This window comes from Lepidochelys kempii, chromosome 2, assembly GCF_965140265.1.
Source record: "Lepidochelys kempii isolate rLepKem1 chromosome 2, rLepKem1.hap2, whole genome shotgun sequence".
NCBI classification, from domain to species: domain Eukaryota; kingdom Metazoa; phylum Chordata; order Testudines; family Cheloniidae; genus Lepidochelys; species Lepidochelys kempii.
In genome coordinates, this window is record NC_133257.1 from 116210859 (window position 1) to 116233174 (window position 22316).

The window sequence follows — 22316 nt, forward strand, 5'->3', positions numbered from 1 at the left end:
TATGCAGCTTGAGCACAGTAAGATCTCTCCTGTGTAGCTGCTCTATGCCAATGGGGGAGAGAGAGCTCCCCCCTTGACATACTTAATCCACCCCCAGCGAGCAGCAGTAGCTGTGTCCGTGGGGGTGGCTCACCTGCTGACAAAGCGCTGTGTACGCTAGCATTTATGCTCATGTAATTTATGTTGTTCAAGGGGGTGGTATATTCGCACACCTGAGCGTCATAAGTGGTAGTGTAGACATAGCCTAACTGTCAAGTTGATAGTGTCCTTTTAATGGTGTTGTAGTCATGTTGGTCCCAGGATTTTAGAGAGACAAGGTGGGTGAGGTATGTCTTGTGTTGGACAGAATTCTGTTGGTGAGAAAGAGAAGCTTTTGAGCCACACGGAGCTCTTGAACCTGGACGTGAAGAAGAGCTCTGAGTGGCTTAAAAGCTTTTCTTTCTCACCAACAGAATCATAGGGTCAGAAGGGACCAAAAGAGTAAACAGAAGATGGTCCAATAAGAGAGATTACCTCACCCACCTTGTGTCGCTACTGTCTCTCTAAGGTAGACACTTTCAAAAATGGTATGCTGCCCCTCCCTCTGATCCACCAAGACACAGAGAAGATGATAAATGTCTTCTGGCCCCCCTGCCTGCATAGATATAGGAAAAGAAACATCATTTCTATATTGATTTTTATTTTCAATAGGTGCTCCAGACATGTGGTTCTCTCTAACTACAGTTGCTAATGTTAATTATGCGCTGGAGCTTAGTTTAAGGTCTCTTATTTTTAGAAGGTTTAGCTCAGCTTTGCTTCTGGCAAAAACTTTCCTGAGGATATTTTATTTTAGCAAACCATTTGTGCAAGAGGAAGCATTTCAGTCATTTTAAATAAAATTAATTTATTTGAGCATAAGCTTTTGTGAGCTACAGCTCAGTTCATCGGATGCATACTGTGGAAAATACAGAAGATGTTTTTATACACACAAACCATGAAAAAATGGGTGTTTATCACTACAAAAGGTTTTCTCTCCCCCAGCCCACTCTCCTGCTGGTAATAGCTTACCTAAAGTGATCACTCTCCTTACAATGTGTATGATAATCAAGGTGAGCTGTAGCTCACGAAAGCTTATGCTCAGATAAATTGGTTAGTCTCTAAAGTGCCACAAGTACTCCTTTTCTTTTTGCGAATACAGACTAACACGGCTGTTACTCTGAAACCTGTTAAATAAAATTAAGAGTCAAAAAATGAAATGTTAAACATGTAGTTTGGGAAAGCTTTTACTCCGGAGAGAATTCTGTGCCAAAAAAATAAAAATTCTGCGGACAGTATTTTAAAATTCTGCGTATTTTATTTTACAATAAATGTGGAGGCTCCAGCATGGCAATAGGGAACACAGGCCTCCACAGAGGTAGGAGACCACCCTCCACTCCCAGGACACGGACTTAATGGTGTGGCTGCACCAGACCCTGACACAGCCCAAGGGTTGGTCCTGCCCCTCTGTGCCGGGTGCACCAAGATAGTGAAAGAGAGGAACACAGTCTCACATGCGTGTCTAGCCCTGATCCAGGTGTGGGGCAAGCAGGCTCAGCCTGGCAGGATCTAAGTGTGGAGGCGATGGGGGAAAATACAGGTGTGGGATGGGAGGGTTCTGTGTGGGACAATCTGGGTGTGAGGGGTGGGGGTAGATCTATGGGGGGGATCTGGATGCTCAGGGGCTTGTTGCAGGTTCCAGGTGCAGCAGGAATGGGACTCTGTGAGGGGGTCCAGGTGAAGGTGGTTTGGGCTCAGTAAGGAGGGTCAGGGTGTGAGGGTCTGGGTGCAGCTGGTTGAGGCTCAGTGGGGTGGGGGTATCTGGGTGCAGGAGGCTTAGTGGTCTGGGTGCTGGCATGGGGGTCAGGATTCAGGGGGAGGGGGTGAGACTTGATGGGGTGGGAGTCCGGATGCACAGGGAGTGGGCAGGGGGGAGCAGCTCCCTGTACAGTGACCCTTCCCTCCGCAGCTGAGGAGCAATGGGGGCAGAAAGTAGGGGTGGGGAACAGAGCTTTCTTCAGCAGGGAGAGGTTTCTCCTGGCCCCGACCAATTCTTGCAGGGGAAGAGGAAGTCCCATCCTTCCCAGTGCAGTTGGGACTAGCAGCTGAGCCTAGCACAGGGTAAAAGCCAGCAGCCGTGGCATCCCCATCTGGGGGCCTCCTCTCGCCCTCCCCCTCCCCCTGCAGTGATTTACTTCTCCATCACCTGTGCTAGGCGTCCAAAACAACACTCCTGTGCTGCTGAGGAGGGGTGCATGATTGTTCTTGGGGCTTTCCTTTGCTTCCCTGTCAGAAGTCATTTTTCTGTAGAGAAGCAAAGAATTCTGCCGGGGACATAAATTCTGCATGCACGCAGTGGTGCAGATTTCCCCCAGAAGTAAGCACCTCTTAAGTTTATAAGTGGCATTTGTAAAATTGCAGTTCTGTTGCTCATTAGTACATAAGGTGGATCAGTTACTTTGAGTATTTTGAGTAAATGATGAAGAATGACACCTCTGATATTTTGCTTAGAAAAACAGTTGCTGTGCATGTTTTTAGAGAAATATATTTCAGAAGAGTCCCGTTGTCTATAATAATAGTATTTGGTAGAGAATTTGTTTCAAATATTTACTGCATTTACTGTTTCTCATTTTAGTGTTAGGCACTGTAGAATATTCCTTTATGATAACATGTTCTCAAGCAAATAATTTAACACAGAAAAGGGAATTTTACACAATCTTCTTTTAAATACTGTATGTGAGTGGAACAAACGCTTTTTCACTGTAACTCTGGTATCCTTCGTGAAAGTTTGTTGTTTTAAAGTAGTATTTTAATCTTTAAATCCAAAACTCAGTAACAGAATACATATTGCCTTAAATTATTAGAAAATAAAATATTTTAAAAACAGCTCCTCTTCTATTTCCTTTTTGTGACCTAATTTCAGGGTTCTGTTTCTCTGCTAGTGCAATTGCTGTTAATATCTAAAGCAGTAAAGGATGTAGTTTCTGTATTGTTAGAAACATCATAGCTAGCATGAGATTTGCAGAAAATAGTCTTTCTTATGGTCCCCTGCACCTCTGAAATTCTTTAAGGCAAAATCATGCTTGTTCTAGTACTCTTTAACATCGTGCAGCACATGCCTGAATAGCAGCAGTAAGTGTGATTAGTCATAACTCTGTTTGGATTGGGCCAGACAGGAAGCTTTCTGTACAAAAGTAGACATTTATGCAGTCCACTACTGTTCGCTGAGAGACTTAAGGAAAAGAGACAAATTGAAAATTGGACTCCTTGAACTAGTCTAGTATCCTGGCTCTGTCTGGACATATCACATCCTCTGTGGTCCAGTTTGGGCAGGGAAATGAAACTAGGTGGGATTAGTTTGGCAGCTGCTGCTCTTGCTGGGAAAGAGCAATGTACACGTATGGAATCTATAGAAATGTAGGACTGGAAGAGATCTCAATAGGTCATCTAGTCCAGTTCATACACTGAGGTAGGACTAATTATTATCTAAACCATCCCTAACAGGTGTTTGTCTAACCTGTTTGTAAAGACCTCGAGTGACAGAGGTTCCACAACCTCTAGGTCCGCAGTTGTCAAACATCATTGCACTGCGACTACCTTCTGACAACAAAAATTACTGTACAACCCCAGGAGGCGAGACCGATGCCTCAGCCCGCATGAGCACTGCCACCCTGGGTGGAGGGGGCTAAAGCTCAAGCCTCACCACCCTATGCAGGGGCTGGGGGGATAAAGCCGAAGCTCAGGTCTTCAGCCCAAGCAGGGGGCCTGTAACCTGAGCCCCACCACCCAGGGCTGAAGCCCTTGGCTTGGCTTCAGCCCCAGGTGGTAGGGCTCGGGCTTTGGCCCCGGGCCCCAGCAAGTCTCACACCAGCCCTGGTGACCCCATTAAAACAGGGTTGTGACCCGCTTTGGGGTCCCAACCCACAGTTTGAGAACCCCTGCTCTTTGTAATTTGTTCCAATGCTTAACTACCCTTACAGTTAAGAAGTTTTTCCTAATGTCTAACCTAAATCTCCTTTTTTTCAATTTAAGCCCATTACTTCTTTTCCTGTCCTTCATGGATAAGAATAATAGTTACCCTCCTGTTTATAATAACCTTGTACATACTTGAAGACTGTTACCTCCCACCTCAGTATTCTTGTTTCCAGACTAAAACCCAATTTTTCAATATTTTCTTGTAGGTCACGTTTTCTTGACTTTGAATCATTCTTATTGCTCCCCTCTGGACTTCCTCCAATTCATCCACATCTTTCCTGAAGAGTGTTGCCCAGAACTGGACCCAATACTCCAGTTATCAATGCTGAGTAGAGTGGAAGAATTACTGCTTATGTCTTTCTTACAGAATTCCTGCTAATGCATCCCAGAATGTTGTTTGTTTGTTTGTTTTAGCTTAATGGTATTACATTGGTGACTCATTCAGTTTGTGATCCACTTTAATCCCCAAGATCCTTTTCTGCAGTGCTCCTTCCTAGGCAATCATTTCCCATTTTGTAAATGAGTATTCCTTCTTAAGTGTAGTATTTTGCATTTGTCCTTATTGAATTTCATCCTATATATTTCAGACCATTTCTCCAGTTTGTCAAGATCATTTTGAATTCTAATCCTGTCCCCTGAAGTGCTTGCATCCCCTCACCACTTGGTATCATCTGCAGATTTTATACGTGTACTCTCTGCCATAATCCAAATCATTTGTGAAGATATTGCATAGAACCAGACAGAGGACTGATCCCTGCAGGACCCCACTCAATATGCCCTTCCAGCTTGACTGAACCATTAATAACTACTCTGAATAGTTTTCCAAGCATTTGTGTACCCACCTGATAATAGATTCATCTAGGCTATATTTCCCTAGTTTGTTTATAAGGTCATATGAGACAGTATCATAAGCCATACTAAAGTTGAGATATCTCACATTGTTACCCGCACAATCTAGGGCACCCACTCCTACCCTTCCGTGGGCTCAGGGCATAACCGTCTTCAGGTTGGCCGGACCTTTTCTCAGCTAAAAGAGCCTTTACACAGTAAATTCTTAACTTGAATTTATTAGCACTTGATCAACAGAACACACACACCAAGCATACAATGGTCACCACTCCTGATAAAGCAGGCGATCTCTTCCTGCTGGTCAGTCGGAATCGGATAGTCTGTGGCTCCAACTTGCACAGAATGGTTGTGCAGGGTATTGAGTTTTGGCAGCTTTGATCTTGGGCTGTGTCCTGGAATTAGGTTCCAAAGAATTTCTTCTTGGAGCCCAGTTTATATAGTCAAACTTTGGTTGAGGTATAGATAAACAGGACCTATCATTTAAACTAAAGTATTACGAAATAATGTTCTTCACTAGTCTTAATACACTACCTTTTACATACTAGAGTCAATTTAAATTTTGCTAAATCAGTTATGCAACAAACAAAGGACAGAACCAATTAAAGGTCAAACAAAAGGGAAGTATAGATTTCCCAACTGAAACTGCTGATAAGAGGTTCTGCCAGACAGTGTTATCTTGCAAAGTTTTCCTTTAAACATCGTAATGTCTTTCTGTTTATCTGGTCACTGTTTCTGCTATACTTCCCTAGGGCTAGAACTCTTTCTTAACAACCTGATATTACATTGTTTTGGTGTCATTTAGGGGGAACATGACTCCTTACTTTTAGCTAATGGCCGCTGCTCCTTACTGCAGAAAGGCCTTAGACTACAACATCTACCACTTTCCCCTTATCCACAAGGCTTGTTATACTGTACTGGTGTCATGGGGGAGGGAGTGGGAAGCAAGAGAGATTGACAAAAAGAGGCTAACAAAGACAGTGGCAGTGAATATTAGTTTATAAATGCCTTCACATTAAATTGCTGCCTGGGCATGAAGTTTAGACTGAGTACTACTATATAGCACACTATTCCTCTTCTGGTGAAGGTAGTACCTCTCATAACTCATTAATTATTGGTCTGTGTAGTTAAATGAGCAGCATTGACTGACTCCTGGAGGGAGTCTCATTCAGTTTCCTTTAGCAGGATAAATGATTGCCATAAAGGAGCACTGGGAAGATGAGTTTTGGTAGATACTCTGGTGAGAAAAAATACCGTTGGGCTGGAATAACCAAAACACCAGTTTAGATCAATAAAAATGTAATTACTGACCCTGGGCTGAACTAGCTGTTGACCTGCACTTAAAAAGTACAGCAATTGACTAGGAGCAGCAATTGACCAGTGGAGTTAGCTTGAGACCAAAAAATGCAAAATTAGCCTCAAACATCAGTTATCACATATTTCACTGAAGTGAAGAAATGGATGATTTGCCTGCCCACGCCCATACTCTGCTAAATTCCTTCTCTTTGGCTGTACTCATCCAGTTATGCCTCATCCTACAATTGGAGATGAATGCATGTGACTGATAGTGGTTATAAAACTTTGGGACCACCATATTCTTGTCATGTGACCATATTTGAGACCTTGATTGTTCCTGGACAGTCACTAAGGTTTTTTTTCCTAGTCTGCACACCCTTTTTCCTGAACATTAACAGGTAATCTCAAGCAAAAGTGAGAGTTAGAAGCAAAGGGTAGAGGGGAAGATTCTTTCCAGTTTCACAGTTAGGCTCTGCATATAGAAATGGATGTGTTGAGTGTGGTGCACCTTGCCATGCAAATAAAGTAGGCTGGCCATAATCATAGTACCTCTGCACCAGTACTTTCAGTGTGATCACAGTAATGGGATCATCCCATGACAGCATATTCTGTTTTCATGCCTGTGAACATTGGTATAAGAGGGCTGGGTTTGGCCCTGTGCTGACTGCTTAACCATAGCACTGTGACACTGATGTGACAGATTTGTGCAGCATTGCTTTCTGTAGGCAGTAGAACAGGGGTGGGCAAACTACAGCCCATGGGCCGGATCCGGCCCGTCAGGGCTTTGGATCCGGCCCATGGGGCTTGCCACCCCGTGGAGTCGAAGGCCCCGCGCCGCCACTAGAAGCGGCTGGCACCATGTCCCTGCAGCCCCTGTGGGAGGCAGGGGCAGAGGGCTCCACGCGCTGCACTTGCCTGCAAGCACCACCCCCCGCAGCTCCCATTGGCCAGGAACGGGGAACTGTGGCCAAGGGGAGCTTCAAGGGAGGAACCCGCAAGCGAGGGCAGCACAGGGAACCCTCTGCCCTGTCCTCCCCCGGCGCTGCAGGGCCACTTCCAGGAGCAGCGGAGCGCAGGGTCAGGGCAGGCAGGGAGCCTGTCTTAGCCCCGCTGCATGCCGCTGCCACCCCGGAGCCACTCCAGGTAAGCGGCTCCAGGCTGGAGCCCACACCCCGAACCCCTCCTGCACCGAACCCCCTGCCCTGAGCCCCCTGCCACACCCCACCCCCTCCCGCACCCCACCCCAACCTCCTGCCCTGAGACCCCTTGTACACCCTGAACCCCAACCCCTTGCCCTGAGCCCCTTCCTGCACACTGCACCCCACTCCCACACCCTGCTTCCTGTCCCAGCCCTACATTCATGGCCGTGCATGCAATTTCCCCACCCACATGTGGCCCTTGGGCTGAAAAGTTTGTCCACCCCTGCAGTAGAAGGATTGATCCCCACTTTAAGCAAACTATTTTTGAAGGATTTTAAAGGGTATTTAACTTTTTATATGTTTCAGAAAAGTAAAATATACTAATAAAAAGTCAGGCTTAATATTTGTCCAGATCAGATTTTCCATCTCTGTGTATGTCTGAACTATGAAGGCTATACTAACAAAGCCCCATAGTGGAGACACAACCTACAGTGACAAAAGGGTTTTTTTGTCAGTGCTGAAACACCACCTCCCCAAATGACAGTAGCTAGGTCAAGGGAAGCATTCTTCCGTCAACATAATCCCCAGTGTAGGCACAGCTGTGTCAGCATAGCTACATTGGTCAGGGGTGTGCCAACAGCATTTGTAAGTGTAGACCAAGCCTCTGTATAAAGTACTCATGCACTAATTCTTAGCACTAGTGCCATAATGTTATCATTGATTCTACCTCTTGCATTAGATCTGTTATGCAGGCAGTAGTATCATAGGGGAGACACATGTACTGCACTATTGTGATTTTTAGGAATTCCCATTAAGTTTTGAAATTGAGTTGTAAAATGTTTCCATGTGCAATTTTTTGTCTGAAGCAATTTCATTAAGTTTCATATTTGTATACTGTTTTAATTTTGGGTTTCAGAGTAGCAGCCATGTTAGTCTGTATTCGCAAAAAGAAAAGGAGTACTTGTGGCACCTTAGAGGCTAACACATTTATTTGAGCATAAGCTTTCGTGAGCTACAGCTCACTTCGTTGGATGCATTCAGTGGAAATTGAATGCATCCGATGAAGTGAGCTGTAGCTCACGAAAACTTATGCTCAAATAAATGTGTTAGCCTCTAAGGTGCCACAAGTACTCCTTTTCTTTTTGTTTTAATTTTGGAATTCCATACTCAAGTGGCCTCTCTCACTTTTTTGATTTCTTTCAGCTTCCAAACAAAGGACACAAAAAGAGAGAGGAAGAAAAAGGAGAAGATTCCATTGACACTGAATGCAGCAAACTAGGAAACATGGATCTGAAATTCAACTCCTCAAGGAAATATATTTCGATCAGCGTACCTTCCAAATCGCAAGCCATGTCACCTCATATCAAATCAGTAGATGACATAATCGTTCTTGGCATGAATCTCAGCAAATTTAACAAACCCACTCAGTTTTTTATTTGTGTTTCTGGAGTTTTTATGTTTTATCTAATCTATGGATATTTACAGGTAAATTCTGTATTTATGTTTTATGCTAGTACCTCTGTTTCTTTTGTTGAACAATATTCAGCAATGTGTAGCTTGATTGGTCTAAAAATCTGTCCTAATCTATACCTTTTAAAAAAACTACATTAAAAGAACATTAAGATCAAAGTCTAACACTGAAGTTAGGGAAAAAATAGTACATGACCATATAATTAAAAACTATAATCATAATGCATCTACAGAAGAGGACCTAATTAAGGATGCTTGTGCTACCTTAATTATTTTCTTTACTTATCTTTTGAGTGCATGACTTTGCATCTTTAATTTTCTTAACAGTTGTATGTGATTTTTCTAAGTTTTTACAAAAACAAACTGAAAAAACAAAAGTTACATTGTATGGGACCATAATGACCACATGTGTCATCATCAGGGTTGAAATCTTTAGGTCTACAGTATGGACTTCTGCCACTTCAGCTAACTATTAGTAGGCTGTTATCCTTTCTGCACATTCACTAGAGGGGGATGAGATGCATGGTGTGCTAGTGGGCTTCACAGCTGTTTTCTAAACGGCAGAGGAATTTTAGGACTCCTGTATCCTGGGTTTTGTTCCCGCTTCTGTAGGTGAATGTTCTCTAGTGGTTACATACCTTTCTGCTCCTGTCTTCCATCTGCCAACCTGACTCCTGGGAGGAGGGGTTTTGTTTGTTTTTTAAATCTCCTTCCTCTGAAGCATCAGGAATGGCTACAGCTGGAGATAGGACATTGGGCAAGCTGAGACTGGGCTCTGAGGTGACACCAACCATTCTCTCTCAAGTGCTTGCCTGGCTGGTTCTTGTTCATATGCTCAGGGTCTAACTGGTTGCCATATGTGGGGTTGGGAAGGAATTTTTCCCCAGGTCAGATTGGCAGTGACTTTAGGGGTCTCTTGCTGTCCCTTGCAGTGTGGGGGTTTGGGTTACTTGCCAGGATTATCTCCTATAGCTTACTTAATTTCCCTGCCATTATGGGGTTCTCAAGCACTTGTGCTCCTTTGCCCTCCTGTTTTCTGTCTGTGGCACATAGTAGTCTAGCCTTTTATAGGCTATAATAGTTTGGTCTCATTTCAGTTGTTGGATTTAGTGTGCGGGTGCTGGGGATGGTGTAGATGGCCTGTGATATACTCTAGGTCAGACTGATGATCTAGTGGTTCCTCCTGGCTTTAAACTCTGACTGCATATTTTTAATTCCTGCTCCAAAGTGTGAAGGTGCTAGAGCTTCTCACCAAAATAACAGTAGAATTTTTTATTTTTTTTAAAACATTGGCAAAACATTTTTCCCAACCTTATTCTCATAGATAATGGGAGAACGTCTGCTGAAACTTAAATGGTCTGAAGAAACACCTGACATGGAAAGTTGCAGCCCAAATAGTTAAACTTGGCGAAGTTATTAGTAATTGAAAACAGGGCCTTATAATGGAAGGTATCAGTCTTGCTGCCAGCTCTGGCTAAAATGGATACATCTGCATAATTCTTTAGACAGTGTGTATGTTTTTCCATAACAAATGACTCCCTTGTTTTAAATGCCTGTAGATTCCTAAGAAATTAGAATTACCAGTAAATTTGTCTTTTAAATAAGTTAATGTTAACAATTTGTACTTAATCTTTTATGGGTCATTTGAGAGTGCTGTCTAGAAACAGTCAAATGAAGTAAAATGAGTAAAATGAATTGAAAACCAAGTTAAAAGCAGACACAAAGCCCTCTCTAATTTGAGATGAATGTTTATGGGCCAAATGCCAATCACTGATGAATCACTTTAATTCAGAGGAATTACACCAGCAATAAATGTGGCCTTCTTTTTTCAGTCTTTAAATGCTGCCTCTCTAATACTTCTAAGTTATGTATACTGCGTGTACTCTCTACTTATTGCTTTGCAACTTAAAAGCATGAGAATTGCATTTTCACATTGAGAAAATAGGTCTGCTAATTAAGTTTTGATTTAACAGTTGGTATGTGTGTGTTTTTTGTTTTTATAGGAACTGATATTTTCAGTGGAGGGCTTTAAGCCCTTTGGTTGGTACCTTACTTTAGTGCAATTTGGGTTTTATTCCATTTTTGGACTAATAGAACTGCAGCTTATTCAGGATAAAAGGAGACGGTAAGTGATATATCCTTTTACACATTTAACCTAGCATGAGGCAATCAGTTTGATAAATCTGACTTCCATAATTTGTGTATGAATATTGCTGTTATTTCACAGATAATTGAGTAGATTTGTATGGATAGTGATAAGATAAAATGTAGTATGATTTGATGAGTGGATTTGCAATTGAAGATATACATCACTGTTTGTTTTCAACCATATACTTGTGTCCTTTGTTCCTGTTTATTATGCCTGACTTCTGTTGTAATAGTGAAATGGAACGCTAGCACCAGTGGTTGACTTAAAAAAATTATATATATACACACACAAGTTGAAAAGTTTTAGGTATTCTTGATGCTTTGTTAGGTACCTTTTAAATTGACACTCCCATGTTAATGACTATCAGGATATGATGCTACATATTTAAGTGTCCAGGTTAATATACTATATTATTGTGCTACATACATTTATTTCAGAGGTTGCAGAACAAGTACACTAGTATTATATTGTATGCACTGTACTATGTAAGCAGAAGGCTAGTGTTTCAGGTTTAGGCCTTGATGCTGCAAGAAAGTATGGACATGCACATGCTTAATTTAAAGAACTGTAAGTATTCCTATTGAAGTCAGTGGGAGAACACACAGTGCTTAAAGCTAAGCAGATGCGTAAGTTTCTATGGGATCAGGATCTTGGGAATTTTGAAGTTGGTTGGAGATGCAGCTGTTTAGGCTAGTCCCTTTCACTTAGCTTACCTTTTTTTTTATTGTACTTTTCAGATTCATTTCATTTTTTTCAGAAGTGCATTACACACACTTACAATAATTTATTAAATATAATTTATGGAAGTATTGATAGTGACTCCATAGTTAGTTATGTTCAGATTTGCACTTAAAGCAGGACTGAAATCTGTTTCACACTTTTCTGGCTGAACTGAGTATCCAAATTTGGCACAATAACTCTTTATTAGGACAATTGTATTTTCTTTATAGTTGTTTAGGAAAATATTTACTAACTTTTTTTTTAAAGAGAATATTTAAAAATAAATCCTCTTCCAAATTTTGCTCTTTTTTCCCCCTTCAGAAATCTTTGGGTTCTGTAGTATACAACCAGAGTCTCCATATATTTCTCACTTACACACACACTCTCTCTCACATCTCAGAACAGTCCGCTTTTTGACTTTTAAAATTAAACAGGAGTTATTTTCCTCCCCAATTTTTCCCACCAATAGTGATCCTCAGCTGAGATCCAATATATTAAATTTGTGTTCATGGTATACTTTTCAGTTAAACATGCATTATATTTTACATGCTGACATTCTAAATTATAGAAAATCTATTTCTAAAATGAAGTCAGATTTATCAGGTTACACAGAACTGTTAATTTGTTAAGCTTATTTTTAAAGAGACAATATATTTGACAAAAAAGTAACCACCTGTAAAAACTGGTGAAATATTCTTATAACTATGGTACAGAATGTATTGTGAATAAGGCAAGGGTTCCAGCAAGACCACTCTTTATTCACTGCTCCCCGTAGCTGCATACAAAAAATTCAGTAAAGTTAGCTGCATGTGTTTGTGCAGCATGGCCTTTGGTGCTCACTTCAAACTTAGTGCTATAATGGTTTAAAATGTACATGTGCAAAGTGTAATTGTCAGCAGGTGATAACGCGCCACATCAAAAGCAGTATTCACCACGATACTCAAAGGCACTTCTCAGTTAGGGTATTTCAAGGCCAAATCTCAACTTTGTCTTCATCCATTTCTCCAGAGTTATAAAAAGGCACCAGAATTACTTTGTAAACAGAGGATATGTATTTTTCCCCCATTTTCTGCACATACAGAAATGGGAAAGTGTTTAGTTTAAACTTCACAAAGAAATTCATAGTCAAACAGATTTCAAAAAGTTACAAACAACTAAAAATGGAGGTGGCTGCAAGAAGAACTGTTATACAGTCATGAGAGAAAGGTGGTTAAGAACAAACAGATTCAGGAGATATGGTATTGTTCCCAGCTTCCGGTGTGTTCTTTTATAAGTCACTTAACTCCTTTGTGACTATTTCCTTTCTGTGAAATAGGGATAATTCTTGATGGGTAATGTTGAGTTAAGTCCTGTAACAGTTGTGATATGCTTTGTAATCCTTAAATAGAAGGCACTATAAAAGACTAAAGCATTATTCATTAGACCCAGTTGAAAATGGAAAATTTCACTGAAATTAACAATTACTATAAAAACTGTTGGAGATGAAATTTTAGTGAAAGTTTGACCCATTTTTTCAACCAGTTCTATTATTAGTGTACACTTTCTTCTAGCTTCTCCCAGTATGAAAGTCTCACCTATTAAAAATACAATATGCTTATAATACCAAGATTCATACATTTATATTTTGCAGAATCCCAGGGAAAACCTACATGATAATAGCCTTTCTAACTGTAGGGACTATGGGTTTATCAAATACCTCCCTTGGATATCTGAATTATCCTACTCAAGTCATCTTTAAGTGCTGTAAACTGATTCCCGTTATGATAGGAGGAGTCTTTATACAAGGTATGCACTGTTCTTACTATTAAATGTTCTTATTAGAAGATAACCACATAAGGGCCAAATCCTGTATTCCATTGACTTAATGGAAGTTTTGGGTAGAGCTGGCCAGGAAACAGTTTGGGTAGAGGCGGGGCAGGGCAGAAACTGCCCATAAAATGTAGCTTGTATCAAAACTGTTTTTTTCAGTATTGACCTTTTTAAACAAAAGGTTTTACTATAAATTAACTTAAGTTTCTAAACAATGTAATTTTGAACCCAAAAAACCCAGAACTTCTCATGTTGAAAATGCCTAAATAGGATATTTTGACAAATTTAAAAAAATCATTTGAAATGGGAAATTTGTCAAAAGAGAACTTTTCCCACAGAAAGTTTCGGTTTCAACAAATCAACAATTTTGACCTCCCAAAAAATGAAATTCCCAACCAGCTCTGGTTTGGGTTGCTCAGAGAATATAGGATTACCTCTAAAATTGTATCTAATGCTTGATATACCAGAAGAGGGATGGTGAATCTGACTGAAGCTCATAACTCTGAGCATGTAAATAAAATACATAGCATATTTCAATATTTTGATAATCCTTATAATATATATTATGAAAAATTCTCACTTGTACCTGTAGATTTGTTGCTACTCAAAGTCAGTAAGGGTACATCTGTACAGCAAGCGCCAGTGAGCCTGAGTCAAACAGATTCGGGCTCACACTGTGGCACTGAAAGAGCTGTGTAGATGTTGTGGCTCAGGCTCTGAAGCCTTGGGAGAACGGGGGAGAGTTTCTGCATGGCTATTTTTAATGCTGTTATGCGAACCCGAATCTGTCGACCCAGGCCCTGACATTTGCTGGCACTCACAGTGTAAACGTACCCTAAGATTCTCCACATGGCAAAGGACTACAGAACTGAGCCCAGAATGTAGTATTCCTATTACTGTAGTTCTGTCTTGTAGTTACAGTGGAATATTACACTTTTCAGTATTGAGACTGAAGCAATAAGAAGCCAGTTTAAAGAAGAAAATCAAATATGCAAATTTATACTAAAAAGTAAATGTGTGTGCAACTAACAACTCAGGTCTGTCTCACAATTAAATCCTCTTGTCATTTAAATTTGGAGCTTTCAGGTCTCTGTAGGTAATATTTGTATAGTGCCTTTGGATTATATAGTGCTAGGTTCTTGAAAGCTGAGAACATAGTTTAAAATGTACGTGTTAAACAGTTATTTCTGGCCGCTTATATGGTGCACACAACTCCTTGGGAAGCAATGGAATATGTTATTCAAATCACATTCTCAGGACCCCCCAAAATACAGCTGGCTGCATTGCTAAGTTCTAGACCAACAGTTCCCAAACTGGTCTGCTGAGCCTTCGCTGATGTTCTACAGATAACTGGCTGACTAAATGGTACTGGCTTTCCTTGTTTCCTCTGTGATGTTACAGATGTATTTTAGTTATCTTTAATGTAAATCTACTTTTCCGTGTAAATAATTGCTGTAGTTGCCAAAGAGGTGTATAGTCACTTTAGGGGAGGAGATGTGGCCTGTACCATTGTGAATGGTAACAGCTATTGCTCACAAGATTTCTCTGTGGAGATGTGGTATGTACTATGAAAAAGTTTTTGAGAACTGCTATTGTGGAGAGTTGCAGCCGGGCCTTCTACTCAAATATTGGGAGGGAGAACATTAGGTCCATATGTTTTGGTGGCGTACTGAATGGGAGTTTTTTTTCCTTTGTCTGCCATTCCCTCCTTAATAAAGGGGAGTTAAAATTAAGACTATTACATGGCCTTATTTTTTTGTTTGTATTTTTGTATAGGAAAACGTTATAATATTGCAGACGTGTCTGCTGCAATGTGTATGAGTCTTGGCCTAATATGGTTTACTTTAGCTGACAGCACAATCGCACCAAATTTCAACTTGACAGGTAAAGCAGCATTTATTTTACTTTATGGTTTAATCATTCTTATGTTGCCTAGAATGAGCATTGCATAAAAGCGGGAGCCTTTGGTGGTACTGCCTTGGAATGTCATAGTAAAAAGGTAAATTTTGTTATCATTTTACCAGCAGCACTACAGTTATAATAAAAGAGACACTATCATTCTAAGCTTTAGTTCTCAAGCACTTAAAACTTCCCCAGATATTACCCTTGGAGCTGAAATATCTCTGGTGGATCTCAGTGCAAAAGTAAATATATCTTGAGATGTTTCATAAAATTCCATTTGAAATACTTTAAATAGAATAAAAAGTGGTGGTTTTTTGTTTTTTGTTTTAACTTTTTCAGACTTATTTCTTGCAGCTGGTAACTAACTTTTTTCTTTACCTCATATTTGCTATAGAATTAGTCCTCAGTGAGAACTAGTGTTCTTGACATACAATTTCTTCATGTAAGTTAGAAATAGCAGAAGATATTTTAACTGATGTGATACTTCATAAATTCCTATCTAAAATTAAAAAGGAAAAAGATCACTATGCATTCATTTTTTATAAATTAGTGAAATCAAAAGGAACTTTCACTGGCCCACCAAAAAGTACAACAGATCTAACCTTGGGACTAATTTCAAGTTTCTGCCTCTTTCCCCAGAGGTACTAGAACTGTCCAAAAAAGCCAGTTTTTTTAAATAAAGACAAATTTACTTATTTTCATTACGTTCTTACTCAGAAATGGCTTAACCATTTTTGCACTGACACTCAAACTGGAAAAATGTCACCTGAAAGTTGAATAAAGTTATAAGTGACTGAAAAAGGCTCTTTAACTGGAAACAGTCAACTTTAATTCAGTGCTTCATCTACAATATCTTGAATGTATATATTTGAATAAGCAGTCATCTCAGTTTGCACTTGGTGTATTACAGGGCTTCAGACTTTGAAATCAGCATTAGCAAACTCCAACAGAAAGGTAGGGCCTCTTCAGATTCCATCTTAAAGTGGAATGGACTATAGACTTTGATATCCATCACCATTCAAATCCCTTGAGGCCAGCAAGTCTGTCAGCCTTTCTGTTACTCTACATGCTGCTACTTTAAAACTGTATATGCTTTCTAAAGAGTACACCTCTGGAAAGCATACCTCACAGTGGAACTGCACATATGTTCTTAGGGTTATGTAAACACACTGCTTCATATTTTACTAATTTACCAGTGACATTAAAACAATTTTAGTGCAAGATTGTTTGGTGTTACACATACTTAATGCCCACATCGTGCAATTTCAAGTTGTTTCATGCAGTAACCATGAATTATGTGCTATATAATAAGGCACTGGAGTTAATGTAATAGTAACATGTATGTACAATGTAGAAATTTAGAGCTGTCCATATTGAAGCTGTTTTTATTTCAAGAGATTCAGATGAGACATAGTAATTGTTTGTCAATTCATTGTGGGACCTTCATTCATTCTAGCTTTGATTGATCCTTAAACAAAATGAGCCCTTTTTTAGGGAAGAAACCTTTCCTTTTCAGAAATGTTATCCATCTAGTGTTGAGTGGTGCTCAAATAGTAGTGATGTCTAAACTCAGATGTTTATTTAGTCTTGTCATTGTTTTGCTATGTTGGCTTTATAATGCTTGTCACTTTAGTGGTATTACAACTGGAAAAAATGACTTGCTACCTATCTAAATTATAGGATCTACTGTATACATGTACATAGTGGAACAAGAGACTAGATGTGTAGTTGAACAAAGAGACATGTATTTGGAGTACAACATGTGGGTATGTTCTTTTTGGCACCCACCAAATAAGTATATCCCAGGAAAAACACATCTAGGCATACGTTCTTACTGAGGTTTTTAATGGTTAAAAGCTATTTTTAAATGACGTTCTTTAAAATCAGATTTTAAAATGTCAGATTTTTATTTTTAAATTTGTGTGAAAATATCTTTCTACAAACTGAAGGACTGAGGACCATGTTGGTCCTAACACCTTCAGTAATTTGATGCAAGTACATCTTCTGTATGTAGTCTGAGTATTATCTATATAGGACAACAAACAGCACTGCTTTTTTCCTTTTTAAGGCATTTAGGACCCATTTCAACCAAAGATCTATCTTGACACATAAGATACAAAAGGATAAAGAAAGACAGGTTTGAAGGGTTAGGGCACAGGACTGGGGCTCAAAAGAGAGTCTTCTTTCAGAAGACTGGGTCGGAGTTCTTTCCTGCTCTATTGTTTACCTGCTGTGTAAGTTGAGCAAGTTACCTCTCTGCACCTTCCTCCCATTCTGTATCTGTCCAGGTCATAGAATCTAGTCTGAATTGGGGCTTCTGCAGTTTAGAAGCTGGATATATTTTATTTTATTTTAGCTGAATGATGGCGGTAGGAGGCAGCTTAGTATATTTCCTAAAAAGTGGGCTTACTTCTGACATTACACCAGTATAAATCAAGAGTAACTCGACTGAAGCCAGTGGAATTAACCTAAGAATTTTCTCACTATGTAGTTTGATGTACCTTGTCCTTTAATAATTTTATGTAATTTTTTTCTCTGCAAAGGGACAGCAAACAGAAGAAAAGCATAGTAATGGTGCCTCTATGAAACAGAATATATATTGACATTTGAAGTGTATGCAGATCAGAGTGAAAAGAAAAGTGAACTATAGACTTAAGCTTCTTGAGGCATTCAAAACAATGACAGGTTTCAGAGTAACAGCCGTGTTAGTCTGTATTCGCAAAAAGAAAGAGTACTTGTGGCACCTGAGAGACTAACCAATTTATTTGAGCATAAGCTTTCATGAAGTGAGCTGTAGCTCACGAAAGCTTATGCTCAAATAAATTGGTTAGTCTCTCAGGTGCCACAAGTACTCTTTTTCTTTTCTCAAAACAATGTTAACTTTTTACTCTACAGTGTAACTTTAAAATGACAAATTCCTAAGAATTCATTGTCTTATCACTTCACCAAGTTGCTAGTCACTAAATAATGTCACATTTCCTCCTTTATAGTGGTTTATAATAATGCATTTTTTAGAAGCATTTACACACAAACTAGTATGATTTTGATCTGGAGCTTTTCTTTTTACATTCATGATTTAATCAAAATTCTTTAAACGTGCACATTGTCAAGGGCAAATCTATTTACATGTCACAGTTTTGCCTAAGGAAGCAAAACTATGCTGAGAGGTTAAACGGAACAAGTAATCTTTGCTGTCTGATATGAATGTTACAAACATAAAACCTGAGTGGATTTAAAGCATCAGCTGGATGAACAATTTTGCCCGTATTGTGCCATCAGAATTTTGTAAATTAGATTTAAGGCTCTTGAATAGCAGTGGAGTCCAGGATCAGCATTGCTGTACAAAAGCAGCAAATAGACTTAATGAAACATACCTCACGCAGTGTTCCATTCGTGTACTAAAGATGTTGGCAAAGGAAACAGACGTTTACTTTTCCCAGTGCAGTCTTGTACCAAGGAAGGAAATATTTTTTAAAAGTAGAATTCATATTTAGGGCTCAGTAATGGCTTTGGCATTGTCTGACTGAGTAGCGCTTGGAAGTATCATGCCTTTTAAAGGCCTAATATCTAGAGTGACTGGCTGGGAGGATGCATGGAAGCGGCACATCATGATACGTCTGTGCAACAAACTCTTCCTCCTCTGGCCACTCTACTGGCAGTACTATCTATCCACACTCCAGTGATGGGAACCTTATCATGGTTGGTCCCTGCATGGAAGGAATATGGGATACAAATTTCCTGCACACGCATCCCCTCAAGCCTACATCTGCAATGGGAGACACAGTTTAGCCCAGAGCTTAATTAATGGTGCTTGGCTGAGTAACTTTAGTGTGTTCTGCTAATCACCTGTAGTGTGGACTTTTAAAATACATTATAAAGCATTTGAATTTGAAGGTAATTTTGTTAGTTATTCATTAACTTTAAATAACCCATTTTGGAAGCAAGTGTGTTTTTTCTTAAATGCAAGGTGTGTGGTTTAGAAACTTTGTGTGGACTAAAACTTTGCACTATCTTAATATAGCAAAGAATTTTTTTTAAAATGGTGTGTGCAAAATCTCCCCTGGCCCCCCGAATCTGTGAAGTACAAAGGAAATGGTCCATTTGATTCAAATTATGTTTGCCCTGCTAGGTCTTAAGCCTTTGGACCAGGTTCAGATCTTACCGTTTACCATCATTGATTTCAGTGGAGTTATTGCTGATTTATATTGATGTAAAGTGAAATCAAAATCAGGCCCTTTGTGTTGTTTTGGGTTTGGTGTTTTTTAAGAAAACTTTTTTCAGATTCTGTCAGTAGTATGGATTGGATTTTTGTGCCTTTAAATAAAACTATCAAATTATGAGATTAAACTGGTTTATGTGCATTATCTTATTTTATACTGGTACACCCATATTGGCATTGTAATGGATTCAAGCTACAGATTGATACAGTATGTGAAAAAGTATAGTTTAAAAGTCATATAATGGGTGTGATGTAAAAATGTAGGAAATACAACTGACTCAAAACTTCCTTGACCAGCTACTATGTGCTCCTCTCACTAAGGGAGAAAAGAGTGCTTTTTATTTAAAAAAAAACAAAAACAAAAAAAATACACACACACCCTCACCCCCCCACACACACACACTCACCCCCACAAGTTATAAACACACTAATGAAGTCCCATAGGGCCTGTTTTTCCATCAATGCATTTCACTCAGGCATCAGGTGTTTCTACAGGCTTATTACTCCTGTTCTGGCTTCTGCTGCAGAATATGAAGTCTTTTTTGGCATATACAATGCCATTGTTGTAACAGTGCCCCTAGATACCTGATTGAATAGATTATAGATTCTTCCCCCTCTGCTTGCTTCCTGGTGGTTAGAAAATGGAATAGGCCCAAAATTGTAGCATGGAGGCAACTTTATAACTAAATTTAAGGAAATTAGGGACTTAAAAGGTTCTCCAATTCAAACAGTCCCAAGGATCAATCATTTCTCTTTCTGATAGGAAAAATTTATTCCTTCCTTAAAGTATTTGTACTAGTCCAACAAAATCTCTACCAGTGAAATATGAAATCTTAAGTAATGTCATGCTGATTAACCTACTTATTTCCTGTTTTTGCTCTCACCATTCAATTATGGTGGTCATGGTATAAGAAACAAAATAGAAAATGGACATTACTAACTTTTGACATCTTGTGTGCTGCTAATTAATTTAATGTTATACTTTTATCAAAGCTGGGATTCCAACATGTTTTCATACAGTATTCAGCGTTAATCCTAACTCTTGGAATGGCAGAGATACTGGTTGGTAAAATAGTGAAAGAATCAAAGTTTAGAAATTAATTGACTTGTGATGGATAAAGAGTTATTCATTTTTGTTATTGTTAAGCTGATAACATTACCTGCCATGCAGTGAGTTTATTGTGGCCAAGTAGTGCAGCATATACATAAAGGCGTACATTCATCTTGTACCTGAACAGCATCTAGGCAAATAAAGTAGTTCAGAAAACTGAAAACTTTTCACTGTGATTCCTCTTGCTTTTGTTGTTTTGTCGTTTTGTCAGTATTTCTGTGTTTTTCCTTTTTTGTGTTTGTTAAATATACTGCTTTTGCTTTTTATTTTCTTTCCAACAGGACATACCTATTTTATATAAATAATATTCAGCATTAATTTGATCTTAAAGTTTAATCATTATTACTTATTTGTAGTGCATGAGAGCCCAGATGCCTATATCAGGATTTGGTGCACTATGGTGCTGATCTGTGTAAAATAAGACAATTCCTGCCTTCTAGAACTTAAGGTCTAAACCAGTATAAGCACAGTGAAAATTGTTTGAGTTAGCATCTTACACTACACCTATCGCTACAGGGCGAGTGGAGAGTGGCATTTGTCTTATTAATTAATACTGTTTTTCCCCCTTTTCTTTGCAGGTGTGGTCCTTATATCCCTTGCTCTCTGTGCAGATGCTGTTATAGGAAACGTGCAGGAAAAAGCTATGAAGTTGCACAATGGTTCCAATTCAGAAATGGTAAATACCTGACTCTTTAATCTAGTGTTCTGTCACACAGACCAGTGGCTCTCAACTTTCCCAGACTACAGTACCCCTTTCAGGAGTCTGATTTGTCTTGTTTATCCCCCAAGTGTCACCTTACTTAAAAAGTGCTTGTTTACAAAATGTGAGAAAAATACAAAGGTATCTCAGGACACTATTACTGAAAAATTGCTTACTTCCTCATTTTACCATATAATTATAGTATAAATCAATTAGAATATAAATATTGCACTTTTCAGTGTATAGTATATAGAGCAGTATAAACTAGTCATATGAAATTTTAGTTTGTACTGACTTTAGTGCTTTTTATGTAGCCTGTTGTAAAACTAGGCAGATATCTAGATGAGTTGATGTACCCCCGGAAGACCTCTGCGTACCCTCAGAGATACTTACCCCGGTTGAGAATCACTGACAGACTATACCAATACATATGGAGTTGGAATTCTCTCATGTTTTTAAGAGATATTCTACATAAAGTCAAGATATACCGATCATGTAATGGCAAACCAAAACTTAATCTATTTATCATGCATATAAAAAGAAAGTGCTTGTGCTGCTCTACTCATTTTTTACCGTCAAAAGGTACACATGTGTGTACATTATTAAATGAAACAAGTTTTGAAGTTGCAATAATCTCTCCTGTCTATACAAAGGATTTACTTCCTATTTTTGTATAATCTTTGTTTATGCATCCTTCCTGTATAACTGAAATCAATGGAGGGTGTTCCATATAATTAATGTACTCCAGGTTTAATAAAAATATAATATGTTCCCTTAGTTTGAATTATTTTGTATTTTGTCCATTGATTTCAATGTTTTTAAAAATCCCACTCAGCACCTAAATACTTCTAAAAATCTGGCGCCATTAGCAACCATCCATATTATAGTGCTGTAGATGTAACTAAGAAAAACAACTGTGGGACTAGTAGCATAACAGTGAAATCTGAAATTGTATTGGCAAATTA

General features: G+C 39.1%; 1 protein-coding gene across 8 annotated transcripts in view; it reads left to right on the plus strand.

Annotated features, from left to right (window-relative positions):
- Window positions 1-22316, plus strand: part of SLC35B3 (solute carrier family 35 member B3) — a 39796-nt gene that overhangs the window by 1648 nt on the left and 15832 nt on the right. For 4 of the 8 annotated variants that reach the window (XR_012157333.1, XM_073332079.1, XM_073332082.1 and 1 more), the window contains exons 2-7: window positions 4197-6530; window positions 8475-8756; window positions 10745-10866; window positions 13241-13395; window positions 15196-15303; window positions 21230-21327. Coding sequence is in view for 7 of the 8 variants with exons in the window: in XM_073332079.1 (XP_073188180.1) it covers window positions 8556-8756; window positions 10745-10866; window positions 13241-13395; window positions 15196-15303; window positions 21230-21327 (684 nt within the window). In the remaining variant the exon portion in view is untranslated. The remainder of the gene's footprint in view (window positions 1-4196; window positions 6531-8474; window positions 8757-10744; window positions 10867-13240; window positions 13396-15195; window positions 15304-21229; window positions 21328-22316) is intronic. The other 4 variants (XM_073332085.1, XM_073332084.1, XM_073332081.1 and 1 more) reach the window with 1 other exon arrangement.